The sequence below is a fragment of the Chinchilla lanigera genome, unplaced genomic scaffold (genome assembly GCF_000276665.1).
Source record: "Chinchilla lanigera isolate Chin_1 unplaced genomic scaffold, ChiLan1.0 scaffold00172, whole genome shotgun sequence".
Taxonomy (NCBI): domain Eukaryota; kingdom Metazoa; phylum Chordata; class Mammalia; order Rodentia; family Chinchillidae; genus Chinchilla; species Chinchilla lanigera.
The window spans coordinates 102639-119010 of NW_004955573.1; the positions used below are offsets into that span (position 1 = coordinate 102639).

The 16372-nt window shown below is 56.2% G+C and overlaps 2 protein-coding genes across 7 annotated transcripts in view; both read right to left on the reverse strand.

Moving 5' to 3' along the window:
* Window positions 1-10: 10 nt before the first annotated feature.
* On the reverse strand, window positions 11-4409 carry Trip6 (thyroid hormone receptor interactor 6). The gene is made up of 9 exons (XM_005413686.2): window positions 3402-4409; window positions 3020-3147; window positions 2769-2894; window positions 2141-2524; window positions 1790-1883; window positions 1528-1697; window positions 793-971; window positions 460-580; window positions 11-344 (listed from the first exon to the last, which is right to left on the reverse strand). The coding sequence occupies exons 1-9, from the start codon at window positions 3508-3510 to the stop codon at window positions 213-215; spliced, it is 1443 nt and encodes a 480-aa protein (XP_005413743.1). The 5' UTR covers window positions 3511-4409; the 3' UTR covers window positions 11-212.
* A 289-nt stretch (window positions 4410-4698) lies between these two features.
* The window catches only part of Slc12a9 (solute carrier family 12, member 9), a gene marked incomplete at its 3' end in the record, with an annotated part of 18539 nt that continues 6865 nt past the window's right edge, over window positions 4699-16372 (reverse strand). For 3 of the 6 annotated variants that reach the window (XM_013509457.1, XM_013509455.1, XM_013509456.1), the window contains 13 exon segments: window positions 4699-5298; window positions 8345-8491; window positions 8867-9041; window positions 9141-9333; window positions 9466-9590; window positions 9836-9918; window positions 10024-10181; window positions 10945-11056; window positions 11156-11263; window positions 11763-12071; window positions 12461-12592; window positions 13557-13691; window positions 13883-14105. In XM_013509457.1, coding sequence (XP_013364911.1) covers window positions 4699-5298; window positions 8345-8491; window positions 8867-9041; window positions 9141-9333; window positions 9466-9590; window positions 9836-9918; window positions 10024-10181; window positions 10945-11056; window positions 11156-11263; window positions 11763-12071; window positions 12461-12592; window positions 13557-13691; window positions 13883-14063 — 2458 coding nt within the window. 6 annotated transcript variants of the gene reach the window in all.

Sequence of the window (16372 nt, forward strand, 5' to 3'; positions counted from 1 at the left end):
AAAACACATCTCAGCTCTGCAGTGACAACAGTCATGCTTGTATTGGGCTGCTGTGAGACCACAGACTTGAAAGTGTTTTGTAAACTCTTGAGAGATTATTATTTCATGAGTGGAGGCAGAAAAAACAGCATTTGGTGACAAAGTTGTAAAGGCAGATGTCAGGGAAGGTGATGGATGGGGACTAAGATCGCAGCAGATGCTTGTAAGAAGACTCAGCAGTCAGTGGTGACAGTGGCTGAGAGCTCTTGAATGCGCCAGGCACTGCAGGCCTTGCACAAGATGTGTCCATCCAGTGGGTAGCAGCCCTGACATTCCCCCTCTGAGGATAGCAGCAGCCCGCATTCCTGTTGGCAGGAAGAACAGCTTTCCATCAACTCAGGCCCCTGGGTCTCTTTGCCTTGATGCCCTGCCCAGTACCCTAGGCCCTGGAACCCCTTGCTCTTTCCCACGCCCCCTCACCTCACACTTGTAACAGCCAATGTGAAAACTGCGATCCAGAGCAACAATTCTCACTGTCTCCTCCTGACCTGGCTCAGGCATGATGGCTCCACCACACACTGAGCATCGTGGGGCAAACTTCCTGGGGTGGAAGAGAACCAAGGCAGCTGTCAGGGCCCAGGCTTGCAGCCCAGAGAAGTAGGATGCAGGAGACCACAGGAGGTACCAAGGTATGCCCTTGGGTCTTGGGGAAAACAGTGGTATCAGAAAGAGACAAAGGGCCAGGGATTTAAACACAGGAGGGGCCAGAGAAAGAGGTCAGACATCCTGAAACAGCCAGGCCCCAGGCCTGACCTGTGGAAGTCCTCAATGCAGTGGATCTGGCTGGTGGCATCCACAGTGAAGGGGATGCCATCCAGGCCACGGTGGCACACCACGCAGGTGAAGCAGCTAGGGTGGTAGGCCTTCCCCATAGCCCGCAGGATCCGGTCCAAGATGGGTTGGGAGCACGTGGAGCATTTCTCCAGGGTGGCCTATTGGAAAAGAGGGCAAGAAGGTCAGGGGGAAGCCACAGCAGCAAGGAAGCCAGCTGCCAACCCAGCCATGCATGTATGAAGCCTCTGCCTAGGATTCAGTGGAAAGCAGACTTGAGCAGATCTGAGGCTCAGCACTATAGCTTCCTAGACAAGGAATTTAACCTGAGCGTCCACATCCTATAAAATGAATCAGTAATAATCTCTGCCTCACGGGATTTTTGTGGAAATTTCACACATTCCCTTTACTCTTAAAAAGCCTTCCACTTGGGCCAGGAATATAGCTCAGCAACACAGCACCTGCCTGGCAAGTGCAAGGTCCTGAGTTTGATTCCCAGTAGAAAAAAAAAAAAAAGCCGCCACTTAAACTGTTGTCTTTCCCCTAAACAGCCAGTACCTAGCCACTTCATTCCTTCCTCACTTGCACATCAGTCTGAGTCCCCAGCTTCAAGCCCCATCCCTCTTTTGGGTTTCAATAGCAGGTCCCCCATGGGAGCCCTGTGTGTCCCAGTGGTGATTCCAGCCCCACCCCACCCCGCCGACCTCAGCCACTCACCACATAGCAGCTCTCGCAATATGCCCTCCTCTCCACAGCATAGAAGTGCTGGCCCCGGAGCTGGGCCTGGCAGGTGGAACACACGAAGCAGCCAACATGGAAGACACGGTCGAGGGCCACAACACCAGCCCCATCCCCGACCACATCTTCTCCACAGCCACCACATCGGCCTGGACACAGGGGGTGGATGACATTGATCTACACAGACCCGGGACACCAGACCTGCTGTTCCTCCCCATTCTCACCCACGGAGTCATCTCACCAAAGTACTCCCCGCTGGGCGGGTGGTTCATGTCGTGCACCAACTTCTTAGTCAGTCTCTCCAGTTCTTCCTCCGGAGGCTGGCTCAGGGGAACCTGCAGGTGGGAATCATGGGAGTTCGGTGTTGCTTCTATCTAACTCCAAATGCTTTACCCGTCCTCAAAAGTACCAGGCAGTTCCACCCAGAAAGCTCATCTGAGATCATCTCAGCCCAAGAGCCAGTGGGCAGCTCTAGCCCCTCCCCTCTGGACAACCTTGACTCCAACCATGCTCCACACCAAGAGCTTAAAAACCCCCTCCAGCACCCACCCCACCTCATCAGTGCCGGCTTGTCTGAAGACCCCAAACTTACCTGGGGTCCATGCCCGCCTCCTCTGCCTCTTCCAGGGCTAGGGACCCCTGCTGCCTCTTCTTTACCCGCTGGTCCTGGCTCACGGGAGCTCCTATAGCCAGGCCCCCAGACTTCACCTCGGCCTGGGAGAGGAAAGTGGGGGCCTGGGAGAGGCCCTGAGGCCTGAAAGGCCCCCCGCCTAGGCGGCCCACAGCCTCTTACTGGCTGGGCCACCTTCACTTGCACAGGGAAGGCAGGGCCAGCTGGGGTGCTGGCAGTAGCATAGGAGGCTGGAGTGGGGCCCCCATAGGGGGACGCTGGGAGCAGCGGGGCTGGAACACCCCCTCCTCCATTAGGCTTCAGGGAGCCTGAGCAATAGGCAGGTAGCTGAGGGGGCTCATAAGCCTGGGAAGAGAAGCACAGAGGCAGTGAGCAGGGCCCACTTCGGCACCCAGGTTTGCACAAGTCCATGCCACGTACGGGCCCCAGGGAAGTGCTGGATTTGGGCAAGGTCCTGCCCTCCACTAAGCTCCCATTCCCAATGCTGGTGTGGACACCCCTCACACAGAACACAAGTGGAGATGGGCAGGGTGGGACGGACTGAGAATACAGAGTAGGACCGGGTAAGAGACACAGGACAGGCTGTCACCTGTCGGTCTGGTCGCTGCGGCGCATGGCCACGACCCCCATCCAGCTCAGCCAGCATGCTGGTCAGCGAATCTATCTCAGCATCCAGACTTGCTGGGCGCAGGCACCCCCGCTCTGGAGTGAGCCCCTGGAGAAGGAATCAAAGCAGGGAGCATGCAGATCACAATGTCTCCTCTCCAGCCCCGAGCCCTGCACCCCTTCGGCTCTAGGCCGCCCCATATCCCATCCCCAACCCCAGCTCTCACGTCTCACCTGCGAACGCTGGGGTGGTCCATGGGACCCCACCCAGGCTGGCCCCCGATCCTCTGGTCCCCCAGAGGGCTGGTAACACTGCTCAGATGGGAGGGGGCAAAAACTGGCTCTGGGATGGGGCTGGAGTGCTGAGGTGAAAATAGAGACCAAGGTGGAGATGGAGAAGGGACACCCTCTTAGAGCCACCCTTTCTGCCACTCCCCTCCTCCCGTACACCTGGGAACCAGGGAGTGGGGCGCCAGGGTGGGGGCACTCATGCGGTGACCCCAGCCAGCGTGGGGAAGGGGCAGTAGGAAGCAGGCCGGCCGGGGCAGGAGGTAGAGGACAGAGGTGAACGGCCCTAGAGCTGGTTCGTTGGCCAATGGGATAGGGGGCTACTTACCTGTTCCGTGGGCTGGTGGTGGCCCTGGGGCACCTCTGGAGAGTGCTCTCCCCTGAGGGGCTCTGGAGAGCTCTGGCTGCTTCGGGGGGAGCCAGGTGGGTCCCGACATGGCCTGGAATGGGGTAACTCCAAACAGCAGTCAGGGCCCCACAAACTCCTGGTCCTGTGTCTTTGACCCACCCCCTTCCCGTCCCAGACCTCGTTTGGGACTCCAGGAAAGAAACTTTCTCTAGCTTTTTTTCCCTTCCTCCCCAATTTTGGGGACAGCCACGCCCCTTGTGACGTCACCGCATTCCTGGGGGAGGGTCACGTGGCCCCCTAGGCCCTAATCTGCCGTCCCAGAGCCCTCCCAGAGTCGGCCCCCTCCTGGTGGGCAAGGGAGGGCTCTCCCCAGGAGCAGTCTCAGGGGCTTGAGGGCCGCTCGGGCGGGAGGCACAGGCCCCGTCAGCCTCCAGGTCCCAGGATCTCCCAAGGCCTGGCGCCCCAACTCTGCACGTGGCAGCCTCCCTGCCAGACTCCTGGTCCCCACCCCCATGCAGGCCTCTCCCTGCCGCCCGCCTCCTTCTCACCTACCCACCCGCCAGCAGTACTCAAGCCAGATTGTAGTGTTTTGGTCTTTTATTCACGGTCAGCAGAGTTAGAAAAATAAAACAAAACAAAACCATCACTCCTCCCAGGGGGAGGTGCCGGTGCATCTGTGGCAAAGATGGGGACACTGAGGTAGCCTGGAGTCGTAGAGGAGACCAGCCCCTCCCGTCAAGGCACCAGTGAAGCAAGAGGCCAGTGGGGGAAGGGTTTCCACACATCCTCTAAGGGCAGCGGGGACAGAGCCCAATGAGTGCCCTGGGCCCCTCTCCCAAAGAACACAGGGCAATGCCCCCACCAAGGGTCCCCTTACAAAGTCCTCTCAGCTCTGCATCGCAAGGGCAGGGCCAATGGGGGCGGATGGTCCATTAACCAGGATGAGCCTGAGCCCTCTCTACCCATCCATGGTAGAAGGAACCTCAGAGGTCAGTGCAGGTGACGGGGGTGACACCATGAACGAGTAGTGTGGGGCCCAGGTCCCGACTCAGAGTCTCCAGTAGCGCCAGGTAGCGGGGGTAGCGGGCAGGATCGGCGGGCGGCCGGGGCAGGTAGAGGAAGGTAAGGGCCGTGGTGGGCCCCTCGCCACTATCCCTACCCTCGGGCCCCCCGGGTCCTCCCCCAGTGCCTCGGCCCTGCTGTGCCCGCACTAGGACGTTGGCGCTGCAGGCCAGGGCCTCAGCCTCGGCATCACCCCGCCCTCCGTTCACAAAGTCCCCCTCCTCCTCCTCCTCCTCCTGCTCCCCAGCTCCAGCGCCCTCACCCCACACCACCTCCTGCACCTCAGCCCGGATCCTCAGTTGGCTCAACAGTGCCCGAAACCGCCCTTCAGCGGCCCCGGGCGCCTCTCGAGGCCCCAAGCAGAGGAAGATTCGTAGCCGGGCGCTGTGCCAGGCAGGCACCATGCCTAAGATGGTTGCCATCTGCAGCAAGAAGAGACCACAGACATCCACGTAGCCAGGCCCACCCCGGGGCCGCAGCAGGTTGAGGGGCCACACGTCCACGTGATGCAGCTGCGAGGCGCTTCCAGAACCCCGGCTCAGCCGCTCAGGAGGCAGAGCCCCGCAGGCCCGGGCCAGAACCACATTCTTGTTCATCTTGAGGGCATCTGCCACAGTGGCCACGTAGTCCTGGGGACTGAGTGCCCGGGGGCTCCCAGGAGCTCTGGGTGGGGGGAACAGGGTGCTCAGAGCTGGGGACGCCCCCTCCTGGGGGCCCTCCTCAGGCTCCATGAAAGCTGCATCTGTCAGGAAATGGTCCTGCGGCGGGGCATCATCGTAGAAACCCAGGACCAATGTGTTGGGCTTCATGCCACCTGCGGGCAGAGACAGGAGCCAGGGTGCGTTTAGGGGATGCTGATTCCCGCCCACTCGCACTCGCTGGAGCTCCCTGCGACGGGTGTCAGCTGTAAGGAATGACAGCCCCACTGCGCTGGGGGGCACGAATGGTGTCATCATGTTTGCAGGACTTTGTTGTCCTAACACTTTCACAGGCGTTTATTTGATTATCTCCATGATGCATCTCTCTCACTTAACTAGGCTAAGTTCATCTTATGATTCTTTTAAATAATGAGCAATTGCAATGTGTGGAGAGCGGGTGAAGTAGCACTGTTCTGTATTATTTTTTGCAGTACTGGGGATTAAACCCAGGGCCTTCCCACTGAGCTACTTCTGCTGTTGTTTTTTTTTTTATTTTTTCCTCACCAGGTCGCTAAGTTGCCCAGGCTAGGTCCAACTTGAGATGTCCCTGCCTCAGCCTCCCAGAGTGCTGAGATAACCCATTGTGCCCAGTTAGCACACCTATTCCATGATGGGAAATACGAGTTTAATTCTGCCAGGCAAAACACTCAAACTTACAAGTTCAACCATGAGGGAAAAACAGTAACCCAGACCCCTCTAGGGGAGGAGAGAAAACAGTCTGTTTCTACTGCTCTGCCTCAGGTCCTCAGCCAGGTCCCTAAGAGGGGACAGTGAGTATCCCCATGCTTGCCACACCCTGTAGACAACACTTTGTATTTCACCTCTTATGAACCATGAAGCAACGCTGTGAGATAGATGCTGTTTATCTTCCTCTTTTACAGATAAGGAACCTGAGGCCCCACGCAGTGAGGTTACTGGCCCAAAGCCTGGAGGCTGATAGGTCCTACCAGAAGAGAGCACAGTCTACCCACGCCAGAGGACATCCTCTTGGCCACTGAACTGGGTGTGGACCAACCTCAACATCCCAAATCCCTGACCACAACTTCTGATTTTTTTTTGTTTTGTTTTTTGTTTTTTGAGGCAGGATCTCGCTATGTTCAGGTTGGCCTTGAACTCACAGCCTGCTTCAGCCTCCCGAGTACTGGGATCACAGGTATGCACCACCATGCCCAAAGTGATTTTTATTTTTATTTTATTTTATTTTATTTTTTGTCTTTTTGAGACAGGGTCTCACTATAGTAATTCAGGCTGACCCTGAGCTCACTTTGTAGCCCAGGCTGGCCTCGAACTCGCAACAGTCCTGCCTTAGCCTCCTGAGTGCTGGGATTACAGGCATGTGCCACCATGCACAGCTGTGATTTTTAAATTTTGAACCACCAGTGTGAGCCCTGTATTGGCACACACATCATCCCAGCACTCTCAGAGGCTGAGGCAGGAGGACTGCAAATTCAAGCTCAGCCTGAGCAACTCAGCAAGATCCTGTCTCAAAAATTTTAGGTCCTGGGTTCAATCCCCAATACAAGGAGAGAAAAAAAAAAAAAAAAAAAAAAAAAAAAGAAGAAAAAAGGAGGGGGGGGGGGGGGCGGGGAAAGGAGAGAAAAAAAAAAAAAAAAGAAAAGAAAAAGCATCATCAATGTAGAATCAGGTAATTCCTCCCTTCTTTTTTTTTTTTTTTTTTTTGGTTTTTCTCCGGTACCGGGAACCGAACTCACGACCTTGTGCTTGCCAGGCAAGTGCTTTTGCCGCTGAGCTAAATCCCCAGCCCCTAATTCCTCCCTTCTTTCAATGAAGCTGAGTTTACAGTGAGACTCAGAGGCCTCTTATGAAACCGACTGCTCAATATCTAAGTATAGTTCAAATCCTACCTGCCTCAGAATTTACTGTGTGGAGAAAATGCTTTCCCTTTTGCTATTACCACTATCCATAGGATACATTTCCTGGGGGCTGGGGATTTAGCTCAGTGGCACAGCGCCTGCCTGGCAAGCGCAAGGTCATGAGTTTGATTCCCGATACTGGAAAAACACCAAAACCAAAACAAAAAAAAAGGATACATTTCCTGAACACAGTGGTCTTTGTGCACAAGGGGTTGGGAGGGACTTGGAAAGACCAGGTCCTCAGATGTCCCAGGGGCTGATCAAACTCAATAATGCTCCCCCACCTACCAGCGGGTCAGAATTCCAGCTGGTCTCGCAAATTAAACAAGTCCTACCTGCTCCAAACCTTGTGCAGGGCTCAGACGCACACTAAGCAGAGTAATGTCCAGTGCTGTTGAACTTTAGCCAGACTCTAAGTGGAGGAGGGGGTGAGCACTCAGGTGACAGACACTGTCCTGGGACTAAGGAAGGACTAGGCGGCTAAGCGTGGACTTGGTGGGGCCTGGGGCACAAGGCTGGAGGCTCCAGTGCTGACAGTCACAAAGCTTGAAATGTCCCAACCCATCCAAAGGTGTCAGCTCCACAGCAGCGAGTGGCACAGATCTGTAATCCCACCGCTCTGGATGGCTGAGACAGGAGGATCCCACCTCCAAGCCCAACCTGGGCTTCTTAGTGACTTAGCAAGACCCTTTCTCAAAAAAAAAAAAAAAAATTAAAAGGGCTGAGAATGTAGCTCAGTGCAAAGGCCCTGAATTCAATCCCCAGTACCACAAAAACAGACAAAAGAAAGTGTCAACCTCACACGACCTCCAGCACCTTTTGCGGTGTCAGTGACCATGTTAGGTCCCTCCCATGGCACAAATTCTCACAGACCTGGCTGAGTTACCATCTCTCCACAAAACCTTTGCTGGCCACATCAGTGCCTAGTGGTCTTGCTTTTTCTAAACTGGTGGTGAGAAACCATGCGCTTTGATGGGGCAGTCCAAGATGCAAATAATTCTCCCATTGTCCTAGAAATAGATTCTCAAGGCCAGTCCTCCAGTTTTTGGTTCAGAGGGAAAAAAAAAAAAAGAAAAGAAAAAAAAAAACCACGGGTCACTCCAAGTCTTCTCCATCTCTATAGACCTTATCACATGCTTTCTGTGGCTGTTATCTGTGAGCCCTGTCTTATCTGTACTATATTGTCAGCTCTTTTTGTAGTTTGCTATCTGTGGCTTATTCTCTAAGGGAAGGGAGTAGAGATTTAAAGGGGCCAAGGAGTACCCCAAAGGAAGAAGCAGCAGCTTACCAAGACCCGAGATCCGCAGCAGATGCTGTGCCCCCTGGCGCACAGAGGGGGACAGTGTGAGGTCCACGAAGGCCTTCACTTGGGCCCGGTCCACCAGGCTCAGCCACGCCCCGTACTGCGGCTGCACAGGATCCGAGGGCAGTGTGTCTGCAGAGAAGGCACAGAAAGAATGTGGCCACTGTGGGCCAAGCTCACTTACTCCTTCCTAGAGTCCAGACCCCACAGGGGTCTGGGCAGGGGGCTTCGGCTGGCTAGTGTCCTCTCAGAAGCAGAAGCTATGTCTAGGGCCGGGCGTGGTGGCGCACGCCTGTAATCCCAGCACTTGGGAGGCTGAGGCAGGCGGATCATTGCGAGTTCAAGACCAGCCTGGGCTACAAAGTGAGCTCAAGGCCAGCCTGAACCACATAGCGAGACCCTGTCTCAAAAAGACAAAAAAAAAAAAAAAAAAAAAAAAAAAAAAAAAGAAGCTGTGTCTAGATGGAGGAGACTGGGAAGGGTGGGAACAAGTGGGACGGAACTCACCAAGGTCTCCCAGGGTGACGTGGCCCAGCACATACAGCCCCCCCTTCTTGAGCTGGTTGGCCAAGCGCAGCAGAGGCAGGGCGCCCCGGGGGTTCCCTACCAGGAGCAGCAGCTGAGGCCGCCAGAACTTCACGTGGTCCTTCCGGACATCCAGCCGGAGCAGGTACTTGCGCACCTGGGAACCAGGATGAGGTGGTGGGGTGGGAGTGTTCGTGTGGGTGGGGGACTTTCCCAGACGGCCCCTCATCCGCCCTTCCCAAAAGCTCCCCCCAACCTGGTGGAAGAGCAAGGCCTGGCTGACGTAGCCCCAGCTGCTGGGGCCTCCTCGAGCTGTGAGCAGGGCAGAAAGCAGGCCCATGAGGAGCAGGGAGCCCCCGGCGGCCCCGGGGCTGATAAGGAACATCATGAGCAGGCAGGAAGCCACGCCCAGCAGGCAAGTGTGCCAGGAGAACAGGCTGAAGGTGGGGCTGGCGGTGGAGAAGGGGCAGGAAGGGAACTCAGGTCGGCCCTGGCCGCCTCACCCCAGCCCACCCTCCTGGGCTCATCTTTCCTTCTCCTTCCTCCTCTGCCCTGGGGACCTGGGCATGTGAGTGTCTCACCGGAAGTTGGGGGCTGAGGCCCACTCCAGGCTGAGGCAGGACAGATCCACTGCAGCATAAGCCACCAGGTAGAAGACTGTGACGATGGCGGCCAGTGTGTTCAGCTTCCCCGCCAGGAGCACCAGCTGGGCAGGGACCAAGAAGTGGGGCATTAGTCAGAGTGCCAGAGCACCCCAAAAGTACCAACGTATCCCCATGAAATGCCAGTACATGTACCCCAAGAAGTGCCAATGAACCCCCAAGAAATGCTAATGGGTTCCAGTGACATGCCAATGTTTCCACCTTTCCATACAGGCCTCACCCATACCTAAGTTGATCCTCTCCTGGGAGCTAGAGGATGAAGGCAGGGCAGCTCAAAGGGAAGGCTTACCTGCACGAGTCCCCAAGAATACAAGACAGCCCCCCAGGGGTTTCCTCCTCTGGATATGACCTTGGCTGGGGCCAAGATCACTCCTGTAAAAACACAGTCACAGCTGTCCCATTAGCCCGAGCCAAGCAGGGACTCAGACAGACCGGGCAGGTGTGCTCAGAGCCAGGAGGAGCCGGAGGAAAACGCACCAAAGAGGTCATCCTGGGCCAGGGCATGCAGGATGCGGGAAGCACCGATGAGTGAGCTCATGGAGGCCGACAGCGACGTGGCGTAGATGCCAATCAGCACCAGAGGGGGCCACAGGCTGATGGCGCGAAAGAACCCGTAGTCCTCCTGTAGCAGGGTCCTGGGGGGGAGAGGGGTAGGAGGATATGGGTATCAATCCATCCGCCCACGAGTATCCATCAAGGGTCCTGGTGAGAAAAAAATGCTCTGGACACTGTGTGGTTAAAAGCTGGGTCCTTGCAACTGATCTCAGCCCTCATCTCAAAGATCAGAGAGACCCCACATCTTTCTTTTCAGCTATGCTGGGGTTTGAACCCTGGGCCTCACACTAAGCTATATCCCCAGCCCTACCTATGGTTTTTGTTTAAATTCTGAGACACGGTCTTGCAAAGTTGCTAAGTCGTCCAGGTTGTTTAAACTTGTCATCCTCCTGCGTCCAGCTACCAGAGTGCACCCCTCTTGATACTGTACCTTAAATATGCCAAGGAATGTACTTGGTAGTCATTGATCATTGCTGGTCGGCCTCATACTTCATTACCCAGTGGTCGTTCCCAACCGTGCATGCAGAAGCCAGATACTTGCACAGATATTTATCAGCAAAAGCCAGCCCCAGCCCACCCCTCAAACTAAGGGCTCACAACTGAACCAGGTATGTGGCAGCTGTTGGCTACAACTTGGCTATCACCATGTAGCCAGCACTCCCCAGGGGCGGCGGCAGCTCTATCTCTTTCCCAAAGGGAGAAACTTTCCCCTTGCCCCTCCTCCACAACAACACAAATACCTGCCCCCCTAGCCTGCCCTTTTCGAGGTGACCCAAGGGCACCAGCCCACTGCAGTGTCTCACCCACCCCTCAAGGGCCTAGCTCAGCCCCCACCCCAGGCACCTGTCACAAGTGAAGCTGGAGAGAAAGAAAAGCAGGATGTAGATGAAGAAAGTGTAGGCCACGGCAATGATTGTCCCCAGAGGAATTGCCCGGCTGGGGTCCTTCAGTTCCCCTGCAGGGAGGGAAGCAGAGAGAGGTCAGCCCACTCACCATCCCCCTACACCCTCTGGGCGGCAGCCCACCCCCAGGAGGCGCAGGCAGGGACTCTCACCTGACATATTGGCCCCGGCCATGATGCCTGTGCAGCCATTAAAGAGGACGGCAAAGACACTGGCAAAGGTCATCATGACCCCCGTGGTGTAGTCCTCGGCGTAGCCAGCTGAAGGGTTGTTCCCAGGAAGGACAGGATGTCAGCATCCTTATAGGGCTGCCCGCACTGGGTCCCTGCCACCCTGTCCTCACATTCACAATGCCCCTGTCTTCCCTCTGGTGCCCTCACCAAGACCCAGCCCTGACCCCTTTGCTGGCCCTGCACTGCCCCCTTTGCCCCTCACCCCATTCTGTTTTTCCTCCCCTGCCTCCAGCTCCGATCTGAACTGCCCCCACTCCTGCCTGCCCAGCCCATAGTCAGGTCTCCTTCCTCAGCTTTACTGTGCTACTTGTTTCCCGCACGTCTGGTTCCTCCCACCTGAACACAGGTTCCTCTACGGCAAGGACTGCCCCATGGCCTCTCCCCACCAGCCCAAAATGCTCCGCACTCATGTGAATTGGACTGTACTGCTCTGTGGTCCAGGTTCTGCTGCAGGGACTCAAGGGCCCAGTCTGCACCCATGCCCACTCCTTACCCAAGGACCCTGGCATTGCACAGCCCAGCTCACCGCCCAAGTTGTCCTTCAGGGTGCTGATGTTGAAGCCAGTGAAGTGGCCGAACCGGGTTGGCAGAGAGGAGCCATTGGCACCGGGCCGAGGAGCTAAAGGGATGTCCCTGGGCCCCACAGCCACAAAGCTGATCAGCACGGAAGCCAGGGAGCCGGACACCAGAAGGAATGTAAGGAAGGAGGCCCGGGCATAGAGGCCAGCTCCCAATGTGCACACGCCACCTACGAGGCCCAGCAGCAGGGAGCCATAGAGCAGGTTCCAGCCGTAACCCTGCGGCAGGACCCGGAGCCCACTGGACCCCATGGGTTCTGGAGAAAGGCAGGGTTAGAGTCAGAAGGCTTGACCCCAGGGAGGTGACCCACCCCCCCAGTCATGATGAAAGGCAGGGCCTATCCCTCTCCACCCACCTACTGGCAGAGCAGCCACCTTCTCCATTTCCCAGCTGAGCCTCGGCCCAGCATTTTAGTGCTCCCTGGTGGGTACCAATCCTGCTATGTTAATTCAAGGACTCTTAGGCTGGCCTCCCTGGGTAGATGGCAACAAGCTCTCTGTGGGCAGGAACAATCTCTGGGATGGCCACCTCTCTTGCAAACCAAGAGAATACATCCTCCTGGACAGAATGTGCCTCTCCCGCATCCACAATCCCAGACCCCATAAACCAGTAGAATTGCGTAGACCAGGTAGGGAGAACACAGACCAGCCCCGAAGACGTCCAGCACGGCCTCCACCAGCCCCAGCAGGGAGACGGCACAGCCACAGACGTTAGCCAGGTAGAACATAAGGCCGATACTGCCCCCAACCTCAGGCCCCAGGGTCCGGCTGATCATGACTAAACATGGAAGCAGGAGTGAGCATTAAGGGAAAAGAAACTGAAACGCAGCATGAGGAAGAGCTGCAGCAGGAATCTGCCTCTGCAGCTGCCCTCCAGACCCGTCGTCCTGCCATGACAGCTCAGTTCCCAGCTGTAGCAAATATCCAGGTATAGCCACTCCAGCCTTGTGGCTTTGCACAAGTCCCTAGTACCCTCTGAACTCCAGTTTCTTCATCTGTAAAATGATTACTATCCAATCAAAAAGGAGATTAGACAGTAATACTAACACATAGGGCAATATTGATCATCTTTTTATTTTATTTACTTATTTTTTCAGTTTGTTTTTTTTTTTTTAACACAGGGTCTGGCTATGCACTTCAGACTGGCCTTGAGCTCACTTTATAGCCCAGGCTTGCTTTGAACTCACAACAATCCTCCTGCCTCAGCTTTCCTGAGTGCTGGGACTACAGGTGTGTGCCACACCTGGTTTCTTTTTTTAAGGTTTTTTTTGGGGGGGAGGGTGGGTACCGGGACTAGAACTCAGGACCTTGCGCTTGCTAGGCAGGCACTTGTGCCACTGAGCCATATCCCCGGCCCTTTTTTAAAGTTTTTTGCAAAAGGTTTCTCACCATGCAGTCCAGGCTAGCCTTGAACTCAATGGCAATTCTCCTGTTTCAGCCTCCTGAGTGCTGGGATCACAGGTATGCGCCACCATAACCAGTTATCTTTTTAAAATTTTAATACAGTCTTGCTAAATTGCCCTAGGCTTAAACTTGTGACCTCCCTGCCTCAACCTTCCACAGTGCTGGGATTACAGGTATGCACCACCATGCCCAGCTAATGTTGGTAAGCATTATTACCCTAGCCTGGCCATTCATTAGAATTTGCCCTGCCCCCAGCAAATAGAGGCTATTGGCCTCTTTCCCATACATCCTGGAAAAGGGAACAGCCTAGACCCCAGCCCATCCAAGGTGCAGGATACAGTAGGCTCCGCCTCCTCGGACAGCTCCATTGGTGGCGATGGCACAGACAGACAGGACCGTGAGTGCCAGGATGATATAAGCAACCAGTAGCATGGCCAAGGCCTGAAGCAGTCCAGCATGGCCCACCACGAACCCTGGGTGGGAGGGACAAACCAGGTCATCGGGCACTCCCACCTCCCACCCCTACCCCTGTCCCACTGGACAGCAGAATCCAGGCCATGGCTTCACACTCTTCCTCCTGCTCTCTATCCCCCACCTCCCCCAGGGTGCCCCCAGCCCCATCTCAGTCCTACTCCTCAGCCCAGTAAGTCCTCCCTCCACTCACCAATCCGCAGGAAGACAACTATACTGAACATGGACAGGACCGTGGGCACCACCACACCCAGGAAGGTGGACAGCTTGCGGGCAGGCGCCCCTCCAGGACCTCCAGCTCCACTGGCAGGGAAGGCAGCCCCTTCTTCCTCCAGGAGCCGGTAGGCCAGCAGAGGTGAGCTCTCGCTGGCCATGGCTGAACACAGAGCCAGGAAGCCACAAATGGGTTAGGTGGCCTGCAAGAGATTATGCTGCATGGATAGCAGTTCTTCGCCCCGCCTCAACCTCCCTCCAAAAAAAACTGTAACAAGCCTGGCATAGTAGTACACACCTGTAATCTCAGCACTCTGGGAGGCTGAGGCAGGAGGATTGAAAGTTCAAGCCCAGCCTGGGCAGCTTAGCAACTTGGGGAGACCTTGTCTCCAAATAAAAATAAACCAAAAGGGTTGCAGATGTAGTCTAGTGCAAAGGCCCTGGGTTTGATCCCCAGTACAAAAACAAAAGCACCTAATGAAATCCTCAAAAGCACTCCCCAGAAGAGGGCTGCAAAGACACACACACCCTGACCGGAACTCTAAAGGGTGCATGGGCTCCAGACGGTCCCAGCCACTGCCCCACAGCCCCACAGTTGTAGGCCCCCAACCGCCAGGCATGAGCATCTAGGCCTGTGAGGAACTGTGTCCGTTCCTGTGAGGGCCGCCCGTTCCCTCATGTCCCTGAAACTGGGGATGCACAGCTCTGGAAAGGGACACAGATGCGTGGCAGCCCGGATTTCTCCAGCCTCTCCCCCTTTAACTAGTGGTGCAGGAGGAAACGCATCCTTCAAAAGGGAAGTAAGTTACGAGCTGGCTGCCCTCCTCACCGCCCTCCTCCAGTCCTGACCGGCGGCGCAAGTCCCCCACCACGATCACCGATCACCGTACTCACGAAAAACTTCCCAATCTTCCAAAACCTCCCTCCTTCCCTCCACCATCTCCGGCGCCCTCCTCTCCAGAGCCTTACCAGATTCCACCCATCCATACGAAGAGCACCCCGCAAACTCTACCAACCCAAACACATCCTTCGAATCCCGAAATAGAAACCCAGGCCGGCTTGTGCAGCACCACACAAGGTCCCCGGGGTCTTCCTCCCCCCACCCATCGGCTCCTGCCCACTTGCTCCCACAGCGGGTTGCAGGGGGTGGGCAAGATGTCCCTTTCGCAAGCCAGGCGCACCAAGCAGCTCACTCACCACCCGGAGGATGCGGCTGCTCGGGGTGATCCCCGCGCAAGTAGGGGACCACTACGCGCGGAGGGGGCGCGGGTGCCGGAAAAGACAGCCGGCTACCGGGAGGCCAGGCCCGGAGCCTACCCCCACCGCAAGACGTCCTATTGGTCCGCGACGTAGGCCCCGCCCCATAGGCGTGTCCCATAAGCACCGCCCCTAGCGGCCCTGCCGGCGCCAACCGGGTCCACGTGTGTCCCAGGGGCTGAGCTGTTGTCCTGTAGACCTGCGCCTCTAGTTGGGCGCGAGCCCCCATCCCTACAAACCCCATTACCTGGTGCAAACGGGCGCCCAACCTGCAGGCCAGACCCCCTCAGCTCTGAGTTGCCCCCGGGAGGAGCTGCAACTTGAAGCAGGAGTGTGGTGACGGCAGAAGGCACTGCGGAGTGGGCGTGGCCGATACCTGGCCCAGGTGCGCTGCCAGGAACTGCAGGCAGTGTGGTCGAGTGCTTCCGGAACCCTAGTTCTGCAGCGTCCCAAAACCCGCCTAGAACGTCTGCCCGGCCCGGCTTCGGGCCGACTTCGTTCCTCACCCCCACCGGGGACCCGCCCCTCGCGCCGGTGCAGCCCGCCGGCTGCGCTCTTGGTTTCGGCCACCGGAGGGAGCCCTGGGCCGCGGATTAGGGGAGCCGCGCAGGTGCAGGCCCAGGTCACTCTGCTTCGTCCGCCTCCTGCCTCTGTGCTTCCCCCAGCGGAGATCACCGAACCTGTGAACCCTACTGTCAAGTGGGAGCTCCTCCTCACTCATTCTAGTACGTGTTTATTGGGGGTATTGAAGGTTGAGCCGAGGGCCTTTACACTGAACTACATCCCACGCCCTCCCTCCTGCCACTTTCTCTGGAGACAAGGTCTCACTAAATTGCCCAAGCTGGTCTAGAAGATGAGATCCTCTTGTTTCAGCCTCCCAGGTGCTGGGATTACAGGCGTGTGACACCGTGACCAGCTCCCTCATTCCTTACAGGTACCATCCATACCAGCACCTCCTGTCAGGTTTCCTCATCTGTAAAATGAGGATACACTAGAGTCTCCCGCCTAACTTCATGAGAGTTCATGATCTAATACACACTTTATAACAATGCCTACATATTTTTTTGCCTACATATTTAGTAAATTACTCTTTGCATATAGCATTAGATTAAATATGCAGAACCACTCTGTGAGGTCGGTTCTGCTACTATTTCAATTTTTCAGATTACAACACTAAAGGCCAGGGGCTGGGGATTTAGCTCAGCGGCACAGC

Bases quoted from the DNA above. Each gene is read 5' to 3' on its own strand.
- Trip6 (XM_005413686.2), bottom strand. From the start codon at position 3,510: ATGTCGGGACCCACCTGGCTCCCCCCGAAGCAGCCAGAGCTCTCCAGA. The intron at 2,895-3,019 runs GTGAGACGTGAG...TTCCTTCTCCAG, and splicing joins GACCACCCCAGCGTTCGCAG to GGGCTCACTCCAGAGCGGGG. The intron at 2,525-2,768 runs GTGACAGCCTGT...TTCTCTTCCCAG, and splicing joins CGCAGCGACCAGACCGACAG to GCTTATGAGCCCCCTCAGCT.